The sequence below is a fragment of the Limanda limanda genome, chromosome 22 (genome assembly GCF_963576545.1).
Source record: "Limanda limanda chromosome 22, fLimLim1.1, whole genome shotgun sequence".
Classification (NCBI taxonomy): domain Eukaryota; kingdom Metazoa; phylum Chordata; class Actinopteri; order Pleuronectiformes; family Pleuronectidae; genus Limanda; species Limanda limanda.
Genome location: NC_083657.1, coordinates 17174737 through 17201095, shown reverse-complemented (window position 1 = coordinate 17201095; position 26359 = coordinate 17174737). Strand labels below are relative to the sequence as shown.

Sequence of the window (26359 nt, the reverse complement as noted above, 5' to 3'; positions counted from 1 at the left end):
TGGCTCCACCTCCACCAGAAAAAAAGTGGTGTAGATGATGGAGAGATGGAGGGATGGATGAATTATAGAAAGACCATTATTCCTAATTCATCCTGTTTTACAACAATATTTCAACTGTTTTCTTATCTGCTCCTGTTTTATTTAGCTTTTAATACACACACAACATTTCCTTCATGTTGAGCTTCTGACCTTATGAATTCATTATAATGTATACTGTTGATGTACATACTTCCACAACACTAATAATCTTTTAATGCTCAGGATCATCTGAAATGTTGCTCTGAAAATTAGTATCACTCTGAGGACTGATCGAGTGATTTTATTTATTTTACATTAAATGGTCTGAATGGTCTGTATTTATATAGAGCTTTTCTAGTCCTGATGACAAATCAAAATGCTTTACAGTACAGTTACATTCACCCACTCACACACATTTGTAGAGTGCATCTATGTGCAGCACTTTGGGGTTCAGTATAGCCAATCGCTAAAGGACGAACCAATAATGACATTATAGTCTACGATAGGGATTTGTTCAAAACGATCTTGTGTCAGATTATTTACTCCAGAATGCTTATTCATTTAGAGAGCATATGAGAAAATATAGTCATGTTTTTTTCTCTCTGGCAGAATATAAAGAACCAATGAAAGTGCCATTTAAGCACAAGATGCAAAAGCTATATCCCTTAAAGTAAACAGACTCGTGTATTCATACAGAGCTTTTTTTAGTCTCCACAATCACTGAGAGAACTGAGAAGAATCTTCATGTTTGACTGTTCATCTGATATTACATTTGATAATTTGATTGATTGTTATACAGTTAAACTATTGACTTGAGAAGCTTTAACATTCACTGGAGCCATATGTTTATAATGCTACATCCAAACACTGCTTCACTTTTTTTTCCCATGTGGCGAAACTGAATATTTTGTTAAATACATATTTTAAAATGCGTGAATATCCAATGACAACTTAAGTCATAAAGAGGCTATACAAACAAATGGAATGGTAAAAGTTATCAGAGTAGCAGTTAAGGTGTATTAATTGAAGCCTACTCTATAATGTTAACTAAAAAAGAGGAGAAGGGATTAAAACATCAGCTTTGGGATGTGTTTGGACAGCTTGTGCTGCATCACAATGCTTGCTGGGAAATATAAGATTGTTTTCTTAGCCTTGGTTAGCCACTGAGCTGGATCTCTCCCTGCACTGCAGCTCATCCACAGATTAGGTGAATACGTTGAAATCATTCAAACCACAGACCACTTCATAAGCCTATGTTGCTTGATACCACACTAATTACAACCTGCTACACCCATGGTATCATCTAACACTGCTTAGCCAGATTTTTGGCACCAGCACACGATCAAATGTTAGACTGACTATAAAGGTTTCATCAAGATGAGAAAATACTGCCCAGCAATTATAATTGATTGATGTATGTTAACCTGCCACTGTAGGAACAGGGGTTATCGAACATTTAAAACAAGCCACAACTTAACTGTGCATGTAACCACATGAAAACATCATGGGTGCAATCTAGTAATTCAACAAATAGCAAAACACCAACGTCAAGTGCATCTTTTAAAAATCTTCACAAAAGGAAACTAACAAGCACAGTGAACAACATTATGAGTAGATGTGAAGATTTTGAGGTATTGTTTGCCGCATGTAATTTTTCTGTTAAGGTTCCAGATGCTGACGCCTGCCGACTCTCCGCCTGCAGCTGGTACCTGGTGACTGTCAACACCGATAGATGTGAGGGCCTTTGTCAAGCGAGTGATATGAAAGCAGCCAGAGGCGCCGTGCATGTTCGGGCCCGTCAGCGCTGTGATTCACCGTGACCTCTCTCATTTAGTGCAACCGTTTCACTGGAACGGAGGCTTCATCATCACTACCGTTGCGGAATGCCTGGAGCGGATCCACCCTGGCAGAGGAAGAAATGTTCCTTCCACAATTTGGAAATCTTACTTGCGATACATCCCTCACCACATTGATGTATGCTGACTGAAACACCTCCGACAGCTCCATCAGCTCAAGGTTCACTGTGATTAGGAGCCATGGAGCCAGCTCACTGATGATCTCTGGTCAAAAGTGACGAGAAGTTGTATTAAGAGGCTTACTGCTCCATTGGCCACATGTATGGTCTGAGTACAAACAGCGAATCAGAGATAGGCCTAATTGTATATTCTTGTATATCTATACGTTTTAAACATTTTACAATTTTATTTGCATGAAATTATTTTGCCAGTGACAACTAATGTGTAAAATTAACAGCGATATTATGTGTTTAAACATAGAAATACAAAATAGAGTTTAAACACAAAAATGTTGGAAACAAAAACAAAACCAAACTGGAACTGGAAAACTCTTTTAAATAGACATGCAGAGATTTAATAACCAATGATATTTTTCTTTTGTCCTTTACAACTTGTTTTAACTGTCACTTTAAGCAGGGTGATAACACAGGTCCTGATGTGTTCAAAGAGTAACCTGGTTGGTGTGAATCTGTGTATACTGTGCATGTTTGTTTAATTATCTGACACTGTACCTTTCAGAGGGATGACTCTTAGGTCAGTCATTTTTTCATTATCATAATTTCCATTATCATGTCATAATCAAAATACTTTCCATGGAACTAACAAAAGCATTCTTTTAAATGGCTCATTATTCAAATGAATGTATACAGAACACACCTTAGTTACCTCTTCCAAGGAGGTTATGTTTCCGTCTTTTTTTGTCAGAAGGATTGCACAAAAATTACAAAAGAGATTTCCATGAACTTTAATGGAGGGGTGGGGCATGACCCAAGGAAGAACCCATGAAATGTCATCTAAATAGACGGGAGTCTTTGAGCTGCAATACCTTTGCTATTACACTTACAGAATGGATCATATTTTATGATCAAAATATAGATTTTAATTCCATTTTGACTATTGCCTCATTCAAAACAGTGCACACTTCGGGGCCTGTATTCACATCGGATTCTCCTGACTCTCTACGGACTTTATACAGGGGAGCCAGGTGGATAAATTCAATAAGCTGTGGAGGCTGCACTCAAGACATTTGAATTCACACATGCACCTCCTCCAGAGAAAATATGGAGGATCAGCAAAGTTCCACTGTATGTCGATGTTGTGATGTGTGATGTGTTGTCTACTACTGTAAGACAAATTGCACCTCTGGGATGACAAACACCATTCATCCAGCCACATGTGCAAAATGGCAAACACCACCACATACATGCCGTGGCACTAAGCTGTGTAACATAATGTAAACAACAACAGAAATAACAGCTCAGTGTGGTGTGTCACCGACTAACTTATCTGTTCCCTTTATTGAATTTCAAGCATCTGTGATTCAGAATTAAAAAATAATCTACTGCGACTTTCCCTCTGACCTGAGCTGCTTACTGCTGATCTGCTGCTCGAAAAGAAACCTCCAACCAGTGGCCAGAACAGGAAAAAGGAAGTGTGTGATGAAGTGCTATACCGCAAGTTACTCATTGGGAATTTCCAGCGTAAAACACACACATTCACACACACACACACACAACCATAGTCTTGTCACACGTGTTCAAAAAAGAAGCTGGTGTCTTTTCTTGTTTGGTTCTTTGTTCGTTGATGTGTCCTGTGGACTTCTATGCAGATGAGCATCACATGCAAAAACTCAATATGTAATGTGGCACAACACAAACTGATAAGTATAAGCCAACGCAGCTTCTTCTAACACAGTATTGTTGATATCTGTTGTTTAGCAACAGTGAGTGAAAGGAAAAGATGTTCTTTGTACACGTTCACAGCTTTTCTATGTGCCACCTATGAGCATGAAGTTTTGATCAAAAAAACATGTTCCCAGGTTTAATCATGTATCTATCATCATGTCTTCCCATGTTCGGGCCGCACCACCACAATGGGTTAAGTTACATTTTTACAAACAAGATTTAACTTGTGAATATTGGTGTGTTTTGTTACCAATGGACAGAGCTTAATGAGCTGTTTCCATTCTTTATGCTCAGCTATGTATTGTTACAATTCATAGCTCCTGTATATAGGCATTCCTCCTTATATATACTTTATTTTCTTAGACCGTTGCACCATTGCACTGTTTGTATTGTTTTGTGTTGTGATGTGTATTCTTTGTAAGCACACTGATAGCCACTTTACCAAGTCAAATTCCTTGTTTGTGCAAACTTACTTGGCCAATAAAAACCTGATTCTGATTCTGATGTAGCTACTGGTAATAGCTTCTATCATAAAGACATCGGAATGCAGTTATGCAGGCTCTTATGTTTTCATGATCATGAGAAAGATACAACAGCGGCATTAAAACGTTTGTCAAACATTTGGAATTATCTGCGTTGGTCTTTAAATATAGTCAGATCTTCTTTGAGGGTATAATAATAAACAAAGAAGAGGTACATTCAATCAGAGTAGTCTGTTGTTTTACAGTCACCCTAAAGAGGTAAGATATTCATTAGTCCAAAGTCAGATTAAAGCTGCTTTCAGACATGCACTGAACTCCAGAGATCAACACTACAACACCGCTACAAAATGTTTGGTGGACTGATTAAACTAAGACTGAACTGTTTGGGAAGAGCATGCAGCTGCAGTTTAGTGGAGGGAGCTTCATCTTCCAGGATCATGTCAGGGAGCCTGCTGAAGATCAGCAGAAGTTGATGAAACAGCAGGACAATGACCCTGAACTTTAAAGTAAATCTACTACAGAACGAGTTCAAACCATTGGTTCAAACTAAGAAAATCCACCTTCTGAAGGGATCCAGCCAGAGTCCAGACCTTAACGCAGGAGAGAAGCTGTGGAATGAGCTCAGACCCGCTGACACCAGACGTCCAGAGAACAAGTCTGAGCAGAAGCAGCTCTTGAATGGAAGCTAAGATAATAAAAGATAGTTTCTGAGGCTGTTGCTGCTAAAGGATGATCAACCAGTTATTTAATCTAACAGTCCACCTTATTTTTCTGCAGCACCGTGAGTGTTTATTGGATCAGATCCATGAAAAATAATGGAAACACCTATTTGTGTGACGTAAGCAGTAACATATTGTATAATAACTATGATTGTGACTTAGATGAAGATCAGATCACATTTTATGAACAAATTATGCAGAAAACTAAAAGTTCTCAGGGGTTCACACACTTTTTCTTGCTACTGCACATTGATATGACAGGAACTCAGCTCTTAAACTTGGACCACCTTCTGCCTGTGCACACTCTAGAAAGTGTTTTACTAGCCGTCCTGAACCCTCCTCACTAAACACAACCCGTTATAAACAATTCAAATATCATAGTCCTCATTTTGTGTGTGTGGCTGTTGCTAAAAAGGCTGAGAAAAGCAGAAACACATGCAGAGATCCCCTTCCCACTGTGGGCCTCCCTCCTCAGAGGAGACAGAGAACCTTCATCAATCAGAGCAGCATCAAAGAGCAAACATCAATACAAATCAACTCGGAGTTTCACTCTGAAACCCACATGAAGCCCATTCAGCTCCACCACTCAGAGATGGACGGTCACAGTGTTACTGTCAGCAAATCATCCATCCTCCAGAAATCATGTTCCCACTTAGTTTTTGGCTCTCGTACGTTTGCAGACAATGAGAATTTAAAAAAAACACTCAAACACTTTTGTGGGGAGTTGTCTTTGTTATGATATATCCTGGATTTATATCTAACCCTATTTGGGAGAATGCCTGTGGTCCAGAGGTTTACAATGATGATCATGTAGTTGTACCTAGCGCTTGTTTAAGTCTGGGTGGGTGCATGTCATCCGTCTTCTGTCTATTCCTTTCAGGCTTTTCAGCCCTCCTTTGGTCTAACATGATACAACACAGAAACGCAGTGTATTCACAAAGTCTTCTTACCTCTGCCAATAAGGTCATGTTTAGCGCTTTTATTTGTTTGATGGAAAGATTAAAAAAGAACTAAAAGATTACCCTAAAACTTGGTGAAAAGATGCATTATGGGTCAGGGAAGAACCTAAACGGTTGGTGGAGATTCATTTCATAGGAAGGATCCAGGATATTTTCCTCCACTTTCCTTAATATTACAAGATAGCTGCAGATCCGGTCGAAAATCTAGTGTTTTGGAGCAGATTCAATTACAGGGGCAGATTGATTTTTTTCACTTTCACATCCCTTGTGAAATTAAATTTTTGTAAGTTTCTCAAGAAATCCTGGAAAGACGTGGAATGCTAATACTTACAGGGGAAATTTGGTGTGGATCCAGATAATGATCCAGATGTATCTGATCTCACTACATGTATATGCAATATGGTGATAAAGACTTAACCTGGGCGGAGGCACTCTGCGATTACCCATCTAGTTTCAAATAATGCTAAAAATAATTTAAATCCATATCCGCTCTTCAATCTGCACTCAATAGTCTTTAATAATAATAAAAGTGCAATTAATGGAAAATTATCAAAAATGAAATATTACTATGACATAAGTGTTCAGAATTGATAAGATTGTCACTTTATGCTGAAGCAGCATAAGGTGCAGATTCAGAGAAGGTAATATATGACACCCCCCCTAATATATCGATATTAATGACATGTGAATAATCATGGGACCAGTGTTCTGTAGCAGTCAATGGGGGCGAGGCAGGGTGCCTTCAGTCTGTGGACCAAGTTGAACATGACTTCTTCTACATCCTGGGACAAAGTACAACAGTGACAACTGGGTCAAATCAAGGGTCAAAATTGCTGTCAGATCATTCGATAATTTGATTATTTTGTTTCACCATATCAGACAGAGACACAAACACAGACAAATTAACCTGTGACAGGTGCTGATCTCCATCATGGCAACAAACAATCATAGGATCAGGTTTTGCAGAAATTGGTTTTGCAATTTGTCTTCACATTGAAAGCTAAATGTTCGTTTTGTTGCTGTTATACTTTATATTGAGCAGATTTACAGAGCTTTTGTTTTGAAAGGTTGTGAACTAGGTTCTCAAGATTTAGTTGGATGCTTAACAGACCTCTATAAAATCTGTATTGCTAAAAAAACAGGTAGGATCAACACAAAGTTTTACAACTTCCCTCTGCTCCATTAACTGCTCTGCACACAACATCCAGCACACAAACAATAAGTATATTGTAGAATTGTTTGAGGAAGACTCACTAAGGACAATAAATTATTCTGGGGCAGCTCCGGAGCTTCAACACAGGCCAGGAACCGTCCATTCCAAACACGTAGAGCGGCCACTGACCTAGTCTATTACAAATCATACAACTCCCCTGAGAACAGTCAGTTAATCTGCTCTAAATACCCAAATATTTAATAGATAGGGTTGAGTAGAACAAACACAAAAAGTCACAAACTAAGCTTTGGAAATCAAAAGATCAAGAGTAAATATCAATTAGATTCTGCTGTAGATAATACATGAATAAGAGATCTGAAAAGGAATGAACTCATAGTCAAATTATCTCACGGTGTAAGGCAGCAGCAAACTGAGGACAGTGGATGCAAATGCTCCTGTGCAATGTCAAGTTACCGTCTGTAAATATATTGCAGGTCAGTGGTTGGAGAAACTCAGATCTGTGACACTGATATGAGGTCATTTATTTATGATATTGGCCAGTCCAGTTTCAGGGTCTGAACATTAGGATAGACTGTTTAACTGGAAAACAACTGGAATTTGTTCTACTGTTAGACTCATAGAGGCCATGGCACACACTGTCCACATCTGGTCAGTTCTCTACAGGAAGTTACACCAAACAGGAAGCTGCCGTTTTCCTCCAAAGGCTGTGTTTATTGGTGAAATTGCCCTGAGGGAAAAAACCTATTAACCATCTGCAAACAGCCAGGTCCCTCTGTAACTCCTGCTCACGCATTTAAATTCCAAACTGATATTAAAAAGTGGACCTTTCAAAATACTAGTGAGGAGCAAAGCCCTTTGATATGTGAGTCAACACGTAGTGCATCTGAAATGTTCAAAACCGTACCTGAGTTCTGCCTCCGTACAGTGTATCTGGGGAAAAGGTCTCTTTTTATCCAGTCCATATTGTGTTTATGGTGAGGAGGCACCACACCCACTGCTGCTGTAAAAGAGCTTCACAGGATCTTTCTTTTGAACCTGTGCTTTGGAGGCTAGACCCTGGTTTTATACATACACTAGATGAGTGCCATGTTTTATTGTCAGGTTTTAACGGCCAGGGCAGTGAAAGGGTAAATGTGGATTTTTGAAAGGCCAATCCTGCAATTTGCAAATTAAAATCAAAAGGTTCAAGTGTATCTAGAGAGTTTCATCTTGACCAATCAGCAAAGCAACTTACAATGAACGCATTCAACCATGAGGGTACAAACCCAGAGCATCAATAATCAAGTAAATATAAGTACCCAAACTACAGTATAATTGAGACTACCTTTTTTTCTTTCTTTTTAAATGTAAACACCAGAGTGGATTATTGTTATTAGACATAATCTTCTTCACCAAGGTATAGTCAGAAGAGATGTGTTTTTAGTCTGTGGCGCAAGATGTGTAGACTTTCTGCTCTAATGGGGAGCTCGTTCCGCCATTTGGGAGCCAGGACAACAAACAGTCTTTGAGTGGCTTGGTGTCCCTTGTAGTGAGGGAGCAGCAAGCCGATTGGTCGATGCAGAGAGGAACATGCAGTCAGTTCTTGAAGTTGAAGTGTCGGAAGAGGGAAAAACAGGCCAGAGTGAGGATCTGAGGATCTTTGACCATTGTGATGGTAAGACAACTAGATTGGATCATCTCTAAAACAGTAGGAGTTTTAGGGGTGTTTCCAGTATGAAGTGGTCAGTGTACCGAGTGTGACCTCCAGTGAAGCAGTCATAGGCACACAAGGGAAATTAATTTGTGTGAGGATCAAAGTTCAGCCTAGGTGATCCAGTCCCACAGAAGAGCTACGGTAGCGAGCTGCGATACGAAGCCGACTGAACAGACAGTACGGAGCTCTGTAGTACGGCAGACCGGTCATACTGACCAAGCTGATCCCATCTTAAACAAATCGCCTAAAATGGGCATGTGTGTGTCAAAGCTGGACCATGGAGCAATAGAGGACGGTGGCTTTGTCTTATGAATCACCTCATGTTTTACATCATGTGGACAGCCAGGTGTGTGTGTGCATTGTTTACATGGGAAAAAGACGCACTATGGCAAGAAGAGCCAGCAGAGGCAGTGTGGTGCTCTTGGCAAAGTCCTGCCAGGAAACCTTGGCTCCTGTCATTCATGTGGACACTACCATGACACAAATCAGGTACCCAAACACTTTTGCAGACCAAGCGCAACCCTTCATGGCAGCAAGAGGTTCTTACAGCAGGATAATATCCTTGTTGAGGACTTGACTTCTGTTTGTTGGCTTGGCCTCCAAAGTTCCCAGATCTCAATCAAGCATCTACGGGATGTACTGAGAAAAATAAAGATGATCCAAACTGAAAGAATGATCCTTTGAGGCCACACTTCACAACTAACAGGAGTGGACCCTGGTCCATACCAAGGTTGGTTATATTGTCGACATTTGATTTGGATATTCTTAGAACCTGTTGTCTACATGGGCTAGCTGTGTGTCGCTGTTTTGTATATTCAGCTATTATATTAACTTACCTGTGCAAAGGAATAGGAAAATCTTACCATTTGAATGGAGAAAATGTATGAACTGATTAATTTCATTCAGTACACGTCACTGTATTGTAATTATTGTTTAAGTGCCAGCAAAAGGAAAGTCCTTATCATTCAAACATTACACTGTCTGGTAAAGAACAAATATCGTCCTAAACTATCCCAAAAGAACTGTTTTCAACAGAAGATGAACCAAACCATTTCTCTTCGATCTAGACCCGGACCACCACCTTTTGGTCCGAGGCGCCTTTCATACCGGTTATTTTAGTTCAGGCTAAACAGAGAATCTGAAGTTCCAGACCAAACAAGGTAGGTGTGAAAATACCATCAGAGGTCTTGTTAAGTCCAGGCCTTCAGGTCAGAGGGGTTTTGGCGGCACAAGCCGGACCTTCATAGGATGCGAACGGGTGGTTTAAATGTTGTTGTAAATGGGTGAATGGTAAACTACAAATTTAATTCACACTGTGCCGTAGGCCACTTGGATGACACCACAGGAGCAGTATGGAGGTATTTGATGTTTTCTTTCTGTTGTTAATTTACGTTTGAAGAATTTATCACCATTTACTTGAATTGTATTAGATTTGAAACTCCAAAAGTGTTATGTAGACTCTTCACGCCCCCTCCATTGGCACAGCGGGTGGTGGATAACGAGTGAATTTTCATTTCTGTTGGGAGACCTATCCCTTTAATCTCTTATTAGTGTCATTTCACCAAGGCTGGGAAAATCAAACTTGGTTAATGTGAGGGAACAACTGTGGTCGGGGGCTCTCACGAGTTGTAAAGAGAGATGTAATTGAATCATTTACAGCAGATCCTGCATTACTTGCCCATAAATAACGAATGTCATAATTGATGTGCGATGGATAATAGACACTGGGCCATTTCCCTTATGGAAATAAAAAAATTTGAATTAAATGATTGTACAAATATGAAACAATAAGTGTTTGATGGACAAATATCACCATCCTGAGACCAAGTGAGATAAAATACGCATGGGAGCTGGTATGGACGCACCAGATGGTTTGTTACATGGAACCATCTGGGGAGACTTTGCAGGACAGTGTTTGGAAAAGGGCAGGCTCTTTGAAAAGATATTTGGCAGGTGATTGGATGAACCATCTGTCTATCGCCATTTATCGCAAATGGCAAAGCTGGACAGGAAAGGAGTCAAAATGTATTTTCCACGGAGAGACAGTGAAGAATTACTCTCCACGTTTGATATAAGTGATGAAATAGCCTCTTTATGAGACACAAATGGTGCTGATTAACAGTCCCTTTAGATGGATGTGACTGGTCTGAACCACTGCAGACACTTGGAGCCTAAGGACGAATTCTCGCATGTGAGAAAATTCATCTGCGTCACAGGGTTGACCTCATAACCTCGCCTGAAATAGAATGCACTTCAGATATACAGTATAGATACAGCCAGCTTCAGCCGGATCAGATCTACAGTTAATGACAAATCAGTCAGTAACAGGCTGACATGCAGGTCAAAACATTTCAGATAACAGAGGAGGGAGGGACAACACTTCTTGTTTGTGATTGGACAGAAACCAAATCCCTTGCAAACACTCCACTGTCATTTCCTCTTTCTGTTCCTTCAATTTTAGTTTTTTGATGTCGTGTTTTTACAATCGGGAGATTTTATAAGATAATATGATATATTTGCAAAGCATCATAATTATCTAACCACAACACAAACAGCTATTAACTGACACACACACACAAACGTATGATTGCTTTCCCACTCTCCTCTGAGCGCCTGGTTTTCTTGTTTGTATTTTTCAGTTACAAGCCAACACTGTGGCTGACTCATAGCTGTTGGCAGTGGCTCAGGAGAAGCAGGAATTTGATCCTACATTCACAGCAACTGCAACTGGATTTCGTCTTATTATTCCGACTTTATTAGATCACAGCACTGCTGTGTTCACACAGTGTTTAAGAATAACCATGAAACATGTACATCATAACATAACCTGCCCCCCCCCCCAGGTCATGTGAATACTCCTTTATGTGCGAGTTTCCACTGAAGGCGTGTTGCATTTTAAATTCCAGCCCCCAAAAAGCAGCACCATGCAGAAGACCTGACAGGAAACCATGCATGAATATCAAACACAGCATACAGGAGACTCTTATTTCAACTTCTGTGAACAGGTAGAGTTTGGTGTATGTTGGCCAAGAAAATGGTCAAATACTGTTCCACAGTTTCACCTTCAAGTCAAATAAAGACTGAATTACAGACAGGAGCGCAGTGCTCTCAGGGGAAGGCTCCAGCTTCACCACGCAGTCACTTCAATACTTAAGTTATTTAGCTTGTGGCGTGCCGAAGTGCCACAGACTAACACCCACATTTTCTGACACATCTTAAAATGTGTTTAATAACACTGTATGCCCCATGGAACTGTCCTATATAAACTAAACTAAGCGCCAAAATTCAAATTTGACTCGAAACGGTGACACTTATATTGTATTTTTAGCCTAAATGTCCACTGTGTGCTAAATCAGGCAGATCTCCTAAATGTTTTATTCTTAATATTACAGAGAAGGAGTCCCATTTTCTTCAAACAGATGAACTTTAACTAACTTGAATTGTGCTTTCCTGTCAAACCAATGGCCCATTAATGGGTTAATGCACTCCTGGTAGCAGCAAACTAAACCAGTTCAGTCAGAATGTTTCAAGGAGGCTCATTAAACACGGATAGCTTTGTCACAAATTAATACATTTAGATGAATCAGATCAACTCCACCAGAAAACCAATTTAGCTGGTGAAACACACCTCCTGTTTGGCGGTATTCAGATGCTAAGCCACAAGGATCCAATGATCCTAAAAAAGAAAACGCAGGGGCATTGGATTCTGAAGCTGGAAATAAGAATCTGCTATTTGATTTTCACTTCACCGACAGGCTCAGGGTCATTCCAGGTCTTGTGGGACGTTGGCTGTCTGACAGACACACATACACACACACACACACACACACTGATCGGATTCTTTTGTTGAGTCTCAGTGCACATCTGCACAGTCTTTCTAGTCCAACTGGTTGATGTTTGAGTTTACTAAAACTTTGCTTTTGATCCAGCTTAATTACAGCCAGGAGAAGAATCCACACATATAATTAAACTAGCATGAGTTCCCATTTCATTTTCAATCTACAGTGAATCTGTTTGTAATCCCTCCTCTTCTCTCTGTACACCAACTCTCTCGGCTCCGTCTTTCACTCACATGGCTTTTCTTACCATAGCTATGCTGATGACACCCAACCAATCCTCTCTTTCCCCAATCTGAAACACAGGTAGCAGCATGAATCTCTGCCTGTCTAACTGACATTTCTCAATCAATCAGACACCTGAAAATTAACCGTGACAAGACTGAACTACTTTTCCTTCCAGGGAAAGGCTCTCCCACCCATGACCTGACTATTAACTTTGACAGTTCCTTGGTAGTCCCAAATCAGACTGCTAGGAACCTGAGTGCGACACTTGACAGCCAACTCTCCCTTACTGCCAACATTACTGCAACAACACATTCCTGTAGATTCATGCTGGACATCATCAGGAGAATACGTCCCCTTCTCACTCAGAAGGCGGTGCAGGTTGTGTCCCCGGCCCTGGTCATCTCAGGCCTAGACTTTTGTAACTCCCTCCTGGCAGGTCTACCTGCTAGTGCCATCCGACCTTTGCAGCTCATCCAGAATGCAGCAGCTCGACTGGTCTTTAACATAAATTCACTCACACTACTCTGCTCCTCCGCTGCCTTCACTGGTTACCAGTGGCTGCTCGCATCGGTTTCAAAACATAAGTACTTACGTACCATGCTGCGAACGGATTGGGTCCAGTCTACATCCAGGACATGGACAAACATTACACCCCAGCCCGTTCACTCCGCTCTGCTTCGGCCAATCCGCTTGCAGCTCACTGCGAGCTAACCACTCAACAAAATCACGACTGTTTTCAAAAAGTCTACACTTCTTCCGCCGCAAACTAAAAACACACCTCTTCTGACTATACTTTGAATAAAAGTTTAAACTAACAATTTAGTAGCACTTAAATGGCACTTTCTTATAGCACTTGTAGTTTGGCTTTCTTGAGGAAATTTAACTTTCTTGAATCTTGTTGTTCTGGGTTTGTACCCTCATGGTTGAAGGCACTTATTGTTAGTTACTTTGGATAAAAGCATCAGCTAAATGAAATGTAATGTAATTTAATGTAACCCGAGTTACTGCCCCTTGGAATATTTTGTATCAAAGACACAGAAATGACAGATAATTTCTAGAATGTAAAGTGTCGCTGTTAGCCAAACTGCATATCCTGGATTAGTTAGTTGACAATTACACAAGCTATACTCTGTGTGAATTACACTCATTCTCTCTACCTCTCACCCATGGGTGCTGCATAACGACCTCAACCACCCACCGAGGCAGTTTGTCCCAAAGTGCAGCACTCGCTGTATTTAGTTCTCCTCTTTGATTTTGACGCCACGCCACGCTCCACATCCTGTACGCCCCAGCGCAAGAGCCTGAGGTCCCATCTGAGAAGTGAAACAGCGGCGAAACATTTTCTCTTCCCCCGCTGCATGACAGTGAGTAACTGCACAGTTTGTGTGCTGCACTGAAGTTATCTCAAAGTGTACGACAGCAGCAAACTGAGTACGGTGAATGTAATGGCTGCTGTGGGATGTCAAACTTTTACACAAAGCTTGTTCATTTCGGTTTTACCAATCCACTGCCCAGCTCTCATTCAACCTGGTATCAAGCAGCAGCTGATGTTAAAAAGCTCAGCAAACAGTAGACACACAGTCAGAGAGCAGCTGGAGTGGAGACTTAAAACAGAGCTGAAAGAGAGTCGGCGTCCGCTGATATGTTTATATCTGTTCAATATACCAGCCACTATATCTCCTAATTCTACATAGAATTATTCAACTGATGCCAGAAAAAGGATTGAAATGGTGATTATTTTAAATTTAATCTGATCTTTTGTTTCTATATTGATCACTTGGTTTATATATGCCACACCACAGTGAAAGGTCTGACTAACAAGCACTCAGTGTCAGGACAGTGTCAGTGTAAATCCCAATTAAGCGCATCATCTTTCTAATGATGGGACATTGTTAATGTCTCAGTGTGTTCTGTGGCTCAGGAGAAGCTTAATTGAGTCTGAAGAATTAACCCTGGTGACATCACAGTGAGGTCATCAAGGTTATCTAGCTTGTGATTGAGTTTTTTTTGCAGAAAGACAAACACATGAGCATTTACCAAACAGGCACGGACATAAATGAGCTGCATTGTGGGAAATGTCTCCTTTGGGTCTGCAATCTCAGGGTTAATGTTCAGCTTGATATAATGATATAGCCTGACTTCTTCTGCAGGTGTAATCACTCCACCAAAGTATAATTGAAACCCATTAAGTGCAATGTGGTATATATATAAGAAGAATCATTTGGTGATTTGCATGTGTTATAATGTTGCTGTTGAACTTTGTTAGTGAAGTCATGAGAGCGCAACAGGCTGCACCTGCAGTGATGGCAGCTGTTCCATAGTCCGGCATCAGGATAAGAGCTTGTGGACTTTTATCGTGGTTTCAGTTCCGTTTTCAGAGTTGCTACACCGCTGAATAAATCTCACAGTATTTCTGTCAGTGCAGCAACAATCTCGACCTTTCTATAGGTTGTTTTTTTGTTTACATTGCAGTCACACTGTTCGTTTTCCAGAATAAAGATGCGTTAAATCAAATTAAACAAAACAAGGTGGCCAAGGGGAAAAAGGAAACTTTGAAGGAAAAAAGTTTAATTTCTCTCAAGAATGCAGCAGCAGAGCTTCTTAATTTAGATTCTTCCGCAGACAGGGATTCAAAGTCAGCCTATGTGGTATGCATGTTAAATGCACAACTGTCAAAGTGGATGAAAGCATCTAAAAATAACAGTGAAAAAGCCTGAGCTGCTCACTGCTGGCAGCAGGTCAACTAACTGTCACAGATGCAACTGTCGTGTCGGTCCGAAGCAGAAACAACATGATGCAAGAAAGCGGAGCAGTGAAGGAACAGAAATATCTGCAGCACAACGGCCTCACTGAGTGAACCTACTGATTTAATAACCAGAGCTCTTCTACCTTTGGGGCCAACGCTTAACTGCAAAACGAGTTGTTGTTCGCTCGGATTCCTGTCCAGTGGCAGTTCAGAACGAATGATTTGATACTTGTTCTCTTAACAACCACAGCTTCACTGCTATAGAATAAAGGTTTCTCCATGCAACAACAAGAGGTCACATTTTCAATAAGAAAATGACGGCGCGTTCAATGGCAGCTTTCTGTGTTTTTGTTGTGCAGAAGACACATTTAGGTCAGCACGAGAGAAGTATCCAGGTTTAATATCCAGCTCTCAGAGACAAAAATGAGAAGAGCGTGTCGACCTCCAGACTCTAGAAAAACAGCATCTTACACTCTGAAGAAAAGAACCAGTATTACAACATTCAGGGAAAAACACTCAAATAGCTGCCATGATGAAACTTCCTGCTCATCTCTGCACAAGCTGCACTGTGTCCCGCATCCAGTCTGCACATTTTCACGCCAGAAAACATCAGAGGATTCTTATAGTTTATTGAAACCTGTTTTTTGTAGATTGGTCCATCTTTTCTATTGGTTATGAGAGCATTGTGCAAGTAACAGTTTTCCTAGCAACAGATTTAAAAGTGAGACTGAAGTTACTGCAACTTTATCAAAGTCACGTCACGACACCCGTCAGAATCATATTTCAGACATGTTAAATTTGAAAGAATCTTGTCATTTGATGAGAGTACAGTATATTAATCAATACTAGTAAATAACTGGGACAAGTGATGCACTTTAAGTTACTGCTTGTTTGCAATGAATGCAGGGAAGTAGGAAGTTAAATAAAAGAACTGTGTATTTATGGTTTGATTTATATGGGCCACCTTCAAAACCCATGTTTTTTTTTACTTCTAGCTGTCAGATAAGGCTCATGGGTTCCTGTTCCTTCAGGTGGTAATTAAACTGCAATACACAGGTATTTACATTAAATGCACAACAGATTTCCTGCAGATCATCTGGAGGAATTTTGCCCTCCATGCTCCCCCCTCTATAAACCTTATGATTCTGTCACTTTTACTCACACGTTGACAACAGATGTCATCAACTACAGGTGAAAATTGAAACTCTCAGTTCTTCTTCTTCCATCCAACTCACTGTACCGCCTGCCCGCTTGACCACCGCAGGATCTCGAGCCTTCAGCCGCTCTGTTCCCCGCCCCTGGAGCTCCCTGCCACCAGACATTCTTCTAATTGACTCTCTCTCAAATTTCAAATCCCGTCTCTTTAAACTGGCACATTCAGGCTGCTTGTTTTCCATTGTGTTCATTTTCTGCCTGGTAAGGAGACCTTCAGTTATTTATTATTATTATAATTATTGTTTATATTATTTATTTGTATTACTACAACAGCCTTTTCAGTATTATTAGACTTTCACCCAAATTTCTTAAGATCTTATCACTTATTCTGTTGTTCAAAGCAAACAGTCAATAAAACAGTTACTGCTATGTAACTAAACGCAACAACCTTTTGCAGGTATTTACCAAACTGTGTTCAATAGTAGTACTATTGAAAAACTATTCTCATTGATTTTATCCACAACAGGCAGCCCCAACTTCGTTCTTCTTGCACATCTTAAAAGATTCACCTTTTTGTCCAAAATGCTCCCACAAAACTGAACATTATACTCAAGCCAGAGAGAGAGAGAGAGAGAGAGAGAGAGAGAGAGAGAGAGAGAGAGAGAGAGAGAGAGAGAGGGGGGGCTAACATGATATGACCATGACGTGGTGCACGGCGTTCATGTGACAGTGAGACACATGCAGAGCAACAGTGCAGCCAGATCTGTGATATATTCACTTTCACAGTGAAACCTTAGGAGAGGGCACACAGATGCAGGCGGATGTCTCTGTGTGACATTTACTGTTCCCCAGTGCCTCGCTGCCCCCACTCTTTTTGCAAGACAAGTCAACACAACATCAGCACAAGAGGTGGGAGAGCTTATGTGTAACAAAAGCAGCATTGTGCAACCCACGTCCAGCTCCTGTTAGACAGTCTGCATTGTGCAGGTGGAGCTTTGGTTGCAAAAGGTCCTGCAACGAAACCTCACTCTGACTCGTCAGCAGAGTTTCCTTTTTACCCCGCTGACAGCTCCATCAGTGCTGCGCCTCTCTGTCTAACAGCGAGGCAGAACTTCACTCACAAACATGGTGATTCTGATAGAGGCAGATGTTTGGAGAAGTACACACGCTCTGCTGCTAGTTGGTCATAAGAGAAGAAGAATGAGGAGGACAACAAAGTTGAGAGTCACGCCTCAACTTCTGCTGCAGCGCAGGAACCAGCAGGACACCAGGATCTGCACAGTTACACAACAATACTCCTTCTACCACAGCGATCAATGAGCGGCCCCCTCAGATCACTTTGTTCACAGGGCGTTTCTTTCATAATACATCTAAACTGCTACTTTCTCAGGAGCCATTATTGAATCACGTGCAGCAGCATTCACGCTCCCCACAGTCCTCCACCACCAACATGGAAGGAAGCAGCAAACACTGCACAGCAACTTTTATTTATTTATTAAATTGAAATTTGCTTGGATGTTTGGAACGAACGAATCTGATGTGTGAGTGGAATTTTGTAGAATATTTGTTTGTTGTCTGACCGACGTGCGTTTGCCCGAACAGCGAAAACAAACAATTATGACAAATCCCCCGACGCACTCGGCCGAACTTTTCCCTGCGTAAAGGATGTCAGCGGCAGATCCGAACCCAGACACTCTGTTGCCAGTAAGAAGTATCACTTTCAGCAGCAAACACAAACACCACTCTGCCTCTGTTTACTCACCCAAACTGTTTGTAGAGGAACTCATAATCCAAGAGGTGAATAGAAGGCAAGTTTGTTAGATGTCAAGTCTGCACTGAGGTGTTGTCCATGCTCGGAGAGGAGTGTCAGCAGTCACGCACCACAGACATGAGTCAAACTGCCCGGAGTAATAGCACACACACCGGAAATGTGGATCCATTCCCTCTAAATAAAGTACGTGGTGTGCGTGTGTGTGTGTGTGTGTATGTGTGTGTGCGCGTGTGTGTGTGTTAAAGTGTATTTTATTCATCGACCTTACAAAACTATTTGAATGCAAACACAAAATCTTTTATGAAAATAAAAAAAGAAAGAAGAATAACCTTATGTAATCTTCCCCCCTTTCACAACCCATTTATAAACAAAGCAAAATGTAAATAGCTGCAGGTAAACCCATCCCTCTTAGTTCCGATATTACAATTCATTCTATACCATTCAATTAGGCAAACAAACTTAATCAACACATTTATTTATTGAACAAATACAAATATTTATGAAAACATAAACCGCAAATGAATCAAGACGAAAGAAAGTTCTAATTATTGCGGAAATAAATGCATTTAAACCAGAATATAAAAAGAAACAGTCAAGCTAGTTGAGTTTGCCGGCACGTGTTCCGGAAACCATTACATCTAACTTGACCCTTTTCGCAGTCACTGTGCAGAGATTCAATGTGATTGTCAAACGTTGCACGTGTTCACTGTCTCCATCACGTGTTTTCTCTCAGGCACAGCGACTCAGCAGATGTTGGAATGTGTACAAGTACAACAACTTTTAAAACAACAACAACAACAAAGTTATCAGGCTTGAACTCAGCGGCTGTCAGCGTCACGACCAGCAGGATGTCACTGATCACAAGGCATTTGTCGCCCCCGCGCGGCGAGCTTGTGTCCTGCACCGCCCACCTCTGTGTGGCTCCTCCGGAAGTTTCATTTCCTGAGTTATAGGTTAAATTGTGTAAGATTAGGGTGAAAGGGATCTTTTGGCTGAAACTGAATATGAAACATTCCTAGTGAGGTTTTCACAAGTGTGTAATCATCTAAATTATACAAATTGTTGTTTTATTTACCCTATAATGGGGCCTTTATGTGTTATTACAGTTTTATTATAGTTGAGTTTTTATGACAATTAAAGGGTACCTCAGGTTCTCTTTCATGTTTGGAAGGGTAGGGTAAGAAGAGGGGTATTCCGCTGCAATATGCAACTTCATCACTAGATGGCACTAAATTCTACACACTGAACACACTACACTCCAGGCCTTTCCATATCCACATCTGTCTTTAAAAGCAGATTTGTCCATTATCCTCATGGCTTTAATTTTTTTGAAATACTTTCCCCCCACACTTCACCTCTGCTTCCTAGGCATACCTGTACTTTCTGTTCTAAATGAGAAATACAAAAGGAATTTTTAGAAATACAAAATTGGGAATTGTCACTTGACTTCCGTTTTTCATTTCTGCCTGAGCTGCATCTTCAATCTTTAGTCCCAAAAGAAAAATGATAAAAGAATTGACAAAATCTAAATCCGTTTTTGGATTCTGACACCCGAAACTTCATTCCGTTTTTTAAACAAATAACAGAATTACGGTTTTATAGTTACAAATGGAATTCGGACTATCCAATGGTACCCAGACAAGTAAGTGTTTGTGTGCTGTATGTAGAAACAACATGGACGTTTGTTGTAAACAAGCATTTTATTCATTATTGCATAAAAAGCACGGTGATAGCTTTTTCCAGTAAAGTATGGTTTCGCCTGACATGCTAACAGGGACAATGAAAATAAATAATACACAATATAACTGACTTTTTAAACAATTACAGGTCACGTAATGGGGATACAACAACTCAATAACATATTACGACAGTAATAGCGGAACCACATCTGCGCAGTTGTGTCTGTTGTTTGGGGGAAGAGAATGTGTGCAGAACCAGGAAGTCCTACCGGATTTCCAATATGGCGGCGTCCACTGAGAGATCTTCCTGAAGGAGACCAAATCCTTTCTTCACTCGTCAATTCTACTGCTTGGTACTCAGTAAAGGATCAATACATATATACATATGTAAGTACATGAATCATATATTACAGAATATTGGTTCGTTATAATACGGTGCCTGACTCTACACACCAACTCTGACATCTCACATGTGGAACTTCATTCAAAAAAGGACCTGTTTTATGTTTCCTCCTCTCCTGACAACTATGTGTGGGTGACAGAAGTTAACCTGGACACGTTTATGTGCTAATTAGAGCAAGTCTTTTGGTCTGTTTGTATATTTCCATTGGTAAACATCAGATACAGCTGGTCTATTCACTGGGCTGGGTGTTGTAAGTGTATTTACAGTCTCTGAACACTGCACACGTCTTGTTCATTGTCTCTGTGCTGCTCTGCTCCCTGAAGGTCAGTGTGGCCATGAAGTGTGTCCGCTGCCTGATGCAGCTGCAGTGCCTCAGACTGGTGGGCCAGTCAGCCAGGTCTGCTGCCCAGTGTGGTGCTCTGCTGCAGGCAGCCGCGTCCAGTCAGCCCAGCCTGCTCCACAAGAGCCAGCACCAGGTCAGCTTCACCCTCTGCACCCGGACTCCGGTCACAATGCTGCTCACTTAATAAATCTGGCATTATAAGCAAGGGCATCTCTCTACACAAGGATGACTCAGGATTCTCGTCTTCATTAAACCTATTTCACTGAATTCAAACCTTTTATTTAATGACAAGGAATTCCCATTCACAGACCAACAAGGAATGTGTCCTACTACCAAGTACTGCAGGTGTGGCTGTCCAAAGCCAATGTCTCTTACTCTTGCTCTGTGTTTAAGAAAACCCATTGGTGAGCCCCAGTGTTGCTCCAGGTGACATGGTCCTTCACCATGAACAACACACACACTGCAGTTAATCTTGACTCAATCTCACACACCACCCAGTTTCCTCAAGTACTCACTAGAGCAATTAATGTGGATCCATCGCTGAAAATAGTAGGAACCAATTGACTTGGAGTTGCGAGACACAGACAGAATAGGGGAGTCAGAGACACAGTCACATTTTCCCCTCCCAGAACCATTTTTTTATGGCCATGTCAAATGCAAATCAGTTTATAGTGATAATGAATGGCCACACTGGAAGGTGGTGTGAAATTTCAGGTCTTCATTGATAGGAACATAGATAGAAACAAGGATAATGGTGCGTATTTTCATTCAGTCTCCAGGAGGACATTCATAGTGTTACATTCTGTTGGTGACTGATTGGATTTTATTATCTGTCTGAGCAGTATGTCAGAATGTCCGATGGTGGGAAAATGGTCCCCAGCCACACCTTTCTGAGAGACATAGAGACCCTGTTTTCATTCTATCTGAAGGGGACTGAATTTATATTCACACTGTCAGATGTCCCTTTCAGAACCAAACTCAAAACATTGTTTAATAATAATCATTTCAGATTCCAATTCCTAATAATTGTATAATATTTGCATTTAATGATTAACCTCTACTTTCGCATTTTGACATTTTGTGTAACTTGCTCTGTGACCTTTCCACTGATATATTTCTGTCCTTTTTTGCTTAAATATCTTCTCAGATTTTGTTCCATGTCCATCCTCGTTCATTGCAGGTGTTTAGGTTATTCCTGTCTCATATGTGTAAATAGATAAAACTTCTCTCGTAGGTGTTGAGACATTTCCACGCCAGCCCAGCCTGTGCCAAGAGTCAGCTGGAACCTGTGAACAATGAGAAGAGGGAAAAGTCTCTGGTCACCAACGATGACCTGTTTGAGCGGGTGGCGAAAGATGCCAGAACCAAAGCCATGTTTAACAAGGTGATGGACATCTTCATCAAGAGGGACATAAGACGGCGGGGCCATGTGGAGTTTATCTACGCCGCCCTGAAGAAGATGCCAGAGTTCGGCGTGGAGCGAGACCTTGCCGTCTACAACAAGCTTCTGGATGTTTTTCCCAAAGAGGTGTTTGTGCCCAGAAACTATATCCAGCGAATGTTCAACCACTATCCCCGACAGCAGGAGTGTGGAGTGCAGCTACTGGAGCAGATGGAGAACTATGGTGGGTGTCTGTTACAAGTCTCCTGAGCCTATTTCTGGAAGGCTTTGTAAATTTAGACAGTTACTTTAAACGGTATATTGTATATACATTTTACAAGGATACAGCAGTTTCTTTTGTATAACTTCATTTGAAATTGTCACATTTCAGGTATTATGCCCAACATGGAGACCAAAGTCCTGCTGGTTCAGATTTTTGGAGAGAAGACCCATCCTATTAGAAAGTATCAGCGCATCATGTACTGGTTCCCCAAGTTCAAGCACATAAACCCCTTTCCCGTCCCCCAGCAGCTGCCAGAGGACCCGGTGGACCTGGCTCGCTTCAGTCTGACTCGCATCGCTAACGACCTGGACGCAAAAGTTACCGTCTACCAGGTACAACTTGGCTGACTTTGATGTGTTAAATTAAAAACTGGGTTCAGGATGTGGTTAACCTAGCTTAGCATAAAGACTTGAAAGAAACAGTAAGTGAACCCTTTGGAATAATCTGCGTCTGTGTCTAAATTTGTTTACATGTATACATTGATTATCTAAGTTACAACAAAGACACAGACAATCTGAACTCTGAGGAGGACAAGGGTCTTCAGAGACTGACAACTGCGATGAGTATCTTTATGAAAGATATACATTCTCCTCAGGGGAATGATTCACTTTTGTCAGCTTGTCATCTGTTCACTGTGGGTGATGAAAAAAAGGTTCAGTAACAACACTGTATGCAATTAGCATTTTACACGCTTATAACAATGTCTTCTCCTTTAGTTTAAATTTTGTTCATATTATTTTTTTTCCATTTAGTATCTGACTTGTTTACAAAACTCATTGCATTGCACAGCTGTAACTGTGTTCATTTAGTCAAATGTAAATGTGTTTGTTCTTCCTGTATTTTTCTAATATAATAGTTTGCTCCTGGTTGTGCTCTCTATGGTCCAGCTACTGACAAATTAGATCCCTTGAAAACCAGAGTCATCTACACGATCCTGATGGGGACAATTGAGTTTACAATTGAGTGAGAAATAATAAAGAGTAGAGGATAATTTAATAGATGAGTGGAATGTTTCTCTGCTCCAGACTTTCTGTGTCCACTCCGGTTTTAAAAACAACTTTTATCAATGAAGGGAGAATTTATCATGATTATGAATGAAGATTTCAGATTGACTTCATCACGTGACTTCTCTTCTCCCTGCTTTGGGAGCAGAAACAGTTTAATACTTCAGCTTCTGTTCATGATATTTTGTCCATCACCAGACAAAAGACACTGCTTATAATTTTTGTCAATCAAATCGTCTTTGCAAAAAATAATCCTGTCTGTTGCTTTGCTCTTCCACCAGCTGCCCTTTACAGATGTTACAGTGAGCGGAGAAGAGATAACACTTCCACATATCGTAGGTATGGAAACAACCTGATCGTTGGCCTTCAGAAGATTCCCAATCTTCATTAAATTGGATATAATATCTCCACATATATTTCATAATATATGTATTCTTTGACATATAATGGCAGTGGATGATTTAAGGCCAACTGGAAACCACAGAACAACATTAACAAACCAGGGAACTGCTTTTTCTTCATCTTAGCAATGAAAAGTATGTATTCATGTTTAAACGAATACAGTGGTGGGTTCAAATCCATAAATACTGGACCTGGACTGTACCTCACTGCCGTTTTTCCCTCACCTTCCTGCTCTGTCACCAGGGACCCAGAGCCCCGGTCAAATGGAGCTGCTGGCCAAGCATAACCCGAGCAGGCCTGTGTTTGTGGAGGGCCCCTTCCCTCTGTGGCTGAGAAAGACCTGTGTGCACTACTACATCCTTAGAGCTGACCCCATACCGCCTGATGAAAAGGTGCGGAAACCCTGCTGTCAGCCATGTTTAAGTAAATAACAGTAGAAATATTATTGCACCTACTGTTGAATGAAGTCAGTGTTAAATAGCAACAAATTTTAAATATATTTAATGAATTATTTTATCATCTTTGAGGGAATAGAACAATATATTTTATCATGATTTAAATAATCACACATTTTATAAAGTTTTTTTAGGGGCGGAGGGATTAGAGGAAATCCATTATTTCATAAAAGGGAAATTTTGATCAGGAAACATCAGAGAGAAACGAACTTAAGCTCATCAACTAAATTAGACAAAAAGAGTATGTTCTTTGTAATTGCATATGACAAATTTTGTGGGAAAACACTGAAAATGTAAAATCCTACTAGTATTACAGAGTCTTACACATGTTTAAAGTCAAGAAACGCCATTAAACAAAATGGGTAATAAAATGGTTCACTATGATCAATGAAGACCTTTTTTTAAAGCTCAGTCTAAACAGTAACGACAATGGAATGTTGTTTGACCAGCTTAATGAATAGATGTTAATTAGCTGTAGCTCACTTTATACGACAGCTACATTTGCCTAAGTAGCTGGAGACTTTGATGGATATGATAACAGCCAGGGGGCAGTCACCTCGTGTGCCCTTTCCTCTTAAAAAAGATGCCCTGATCGTTTTCTCCCTTTCCCATTTATAACTATGTGACTAATGTTTAGCACACTGAAGTCTGCAGTGGTTCAGTCACTGAGTTGTATCTGTGTTTCTGAACTCAGGTCGAGGAGCCCTATGATCCAGAGCGATGTCTGGACTACCCTCTGCAGTTAGACCTGGATCTGGACCGTGACTTTGGAGACGAAGAGAGCTTCGATGTAGAAGACTGTAAGATATTTACAGCCTGCCTTGTGGTATTCTTGTTTAAAAGTAACCATTGTTTTCTCTGTGTAACTCAGCCCTTGTATTTGTGTTGTGTCTCCAGTGGATGAGGGCCCAGTCTTCGCCATGTGCATGACCAGTCAGGGAGACCAGGCCACCCTGAACCAGTGGATCTCTGGCCTCCAGCAGAACAACCCCGTACTGGGTCAAGTCCCCACTCTGTTTCGTCTTGCCGCCGGGCCCCGGGAGCTGCAGGGGGCAGCCGCCACAGAGACGGGTCACTCCCACGGGCCTGAAGCAGAGACCCTGAATGAAGAGTCGCCGCATGAAGAGTCGCCAAGGAGGAGCCAGGGGATGAAACAGTGAACAGCAGTCAAACTGGCAAAATAAATCATGACAGACTGTCAATGGCTGATTAGGTTACTAATCAGCCATTACTAAGAGATATTAGTCCAGGCTGGTTAAGAACTGAACTAATGGGAGGCCCTGGTTGGTTTAACCAGGCAAAGCTGCAGAGCCTGAGGAGGACTCCTGATCGGTTGCTGAGATTCAGGAATGAAATAAATTAAATTATAACAAAACTGTTCTTCTCGACTGTTGTTCCCGACTTAGGGCTCATTGTTGGGGTCACAGGGGTTTATTAAAGGTAAGGTTTTTTGTTGTCATTGATCCTTATTCAAGTTATATGGCAAAATATGGTTCCTCACAGGCTTAAGTGGAAAATCGAACATAAAATACGCCATAAGAGTACCAATAACGTAGGTTGGTCAGCAATGTAGATATGTACATACAGTTACTGTGGGTAATTCCGAAATTACCCACGTGTGTTATACAAATTCAATGTATAACCACTGACTGTAAAAACTGAGTATATAGATAAAAGGAATAGTACATTCCAACAAATACTCTATTTTACTGTTTCCCAAATACCAGGAAATAAAAGCTGAAATTCTGAGATTTTGTCTTTTATTCATCTTTTGATCTTTAGTGTGCACTGTTAGGTCTCACTGGTCCACACTGTTGGACACTGTTGTGTGAAGTGCGTTGGAACCAAATGCGTTCTGTCCCATTTGACCTCCAATCAATTTTTATATGGCCACCACAAAGGAATGTTTGACCTGATACGCGTGAAAA

General features: G+C 40.9%; 2 protein-coding genes across 2 annotated transcripts in view; one reads left to right on the top strand and one right to left on the bottom strand.

Moving 5' to 3' along the window:
- The window catches only part of eml3 (EMAP like 3), a 58642-nt gene extending 40050 nt beyond the window's left edge, over positions 1-18592 (bottom strand). The window contains exon 1 of the mRNA XM_061095630.1: positions 18473-18592. Within this exon, the coding sequence (XP_060951613.1) occupies positions 18473-18497 (25 nt within the window). The 5' untranslated portion in view covers positions 18498-18592. The remainder of the gene's footprint in view (positions 1-18472) is intronic.
- Positions 18593-20444: 1852 nt separating this feature from the next.
- On the top strand, positions 20445-26180 carry ecsit (ECSIT signaling integrator). The gene is made up of 8 exons (XM_061066251.1): positions 20445-20547; positions 20887-21039; positions 22141-22531; positions 22679-22902; positions 23856-23913; positions 24220-24368; positions 25126-25231; positions 25329-26180. The coding sequence occupies exons 2-8, from the start codon at positions 20899-20901 to the stop codon at positions 25589-25591; spliced, it is 1332 nt and encodes a 443-aa protein (XP_060922234.1). The 5' UTR covers positions 20445-20547; positions 20887-20898; the 3' UTR covers positions 25592-26180.
- Positions 26181-26359: the final 179 nt, after the last annotated feature.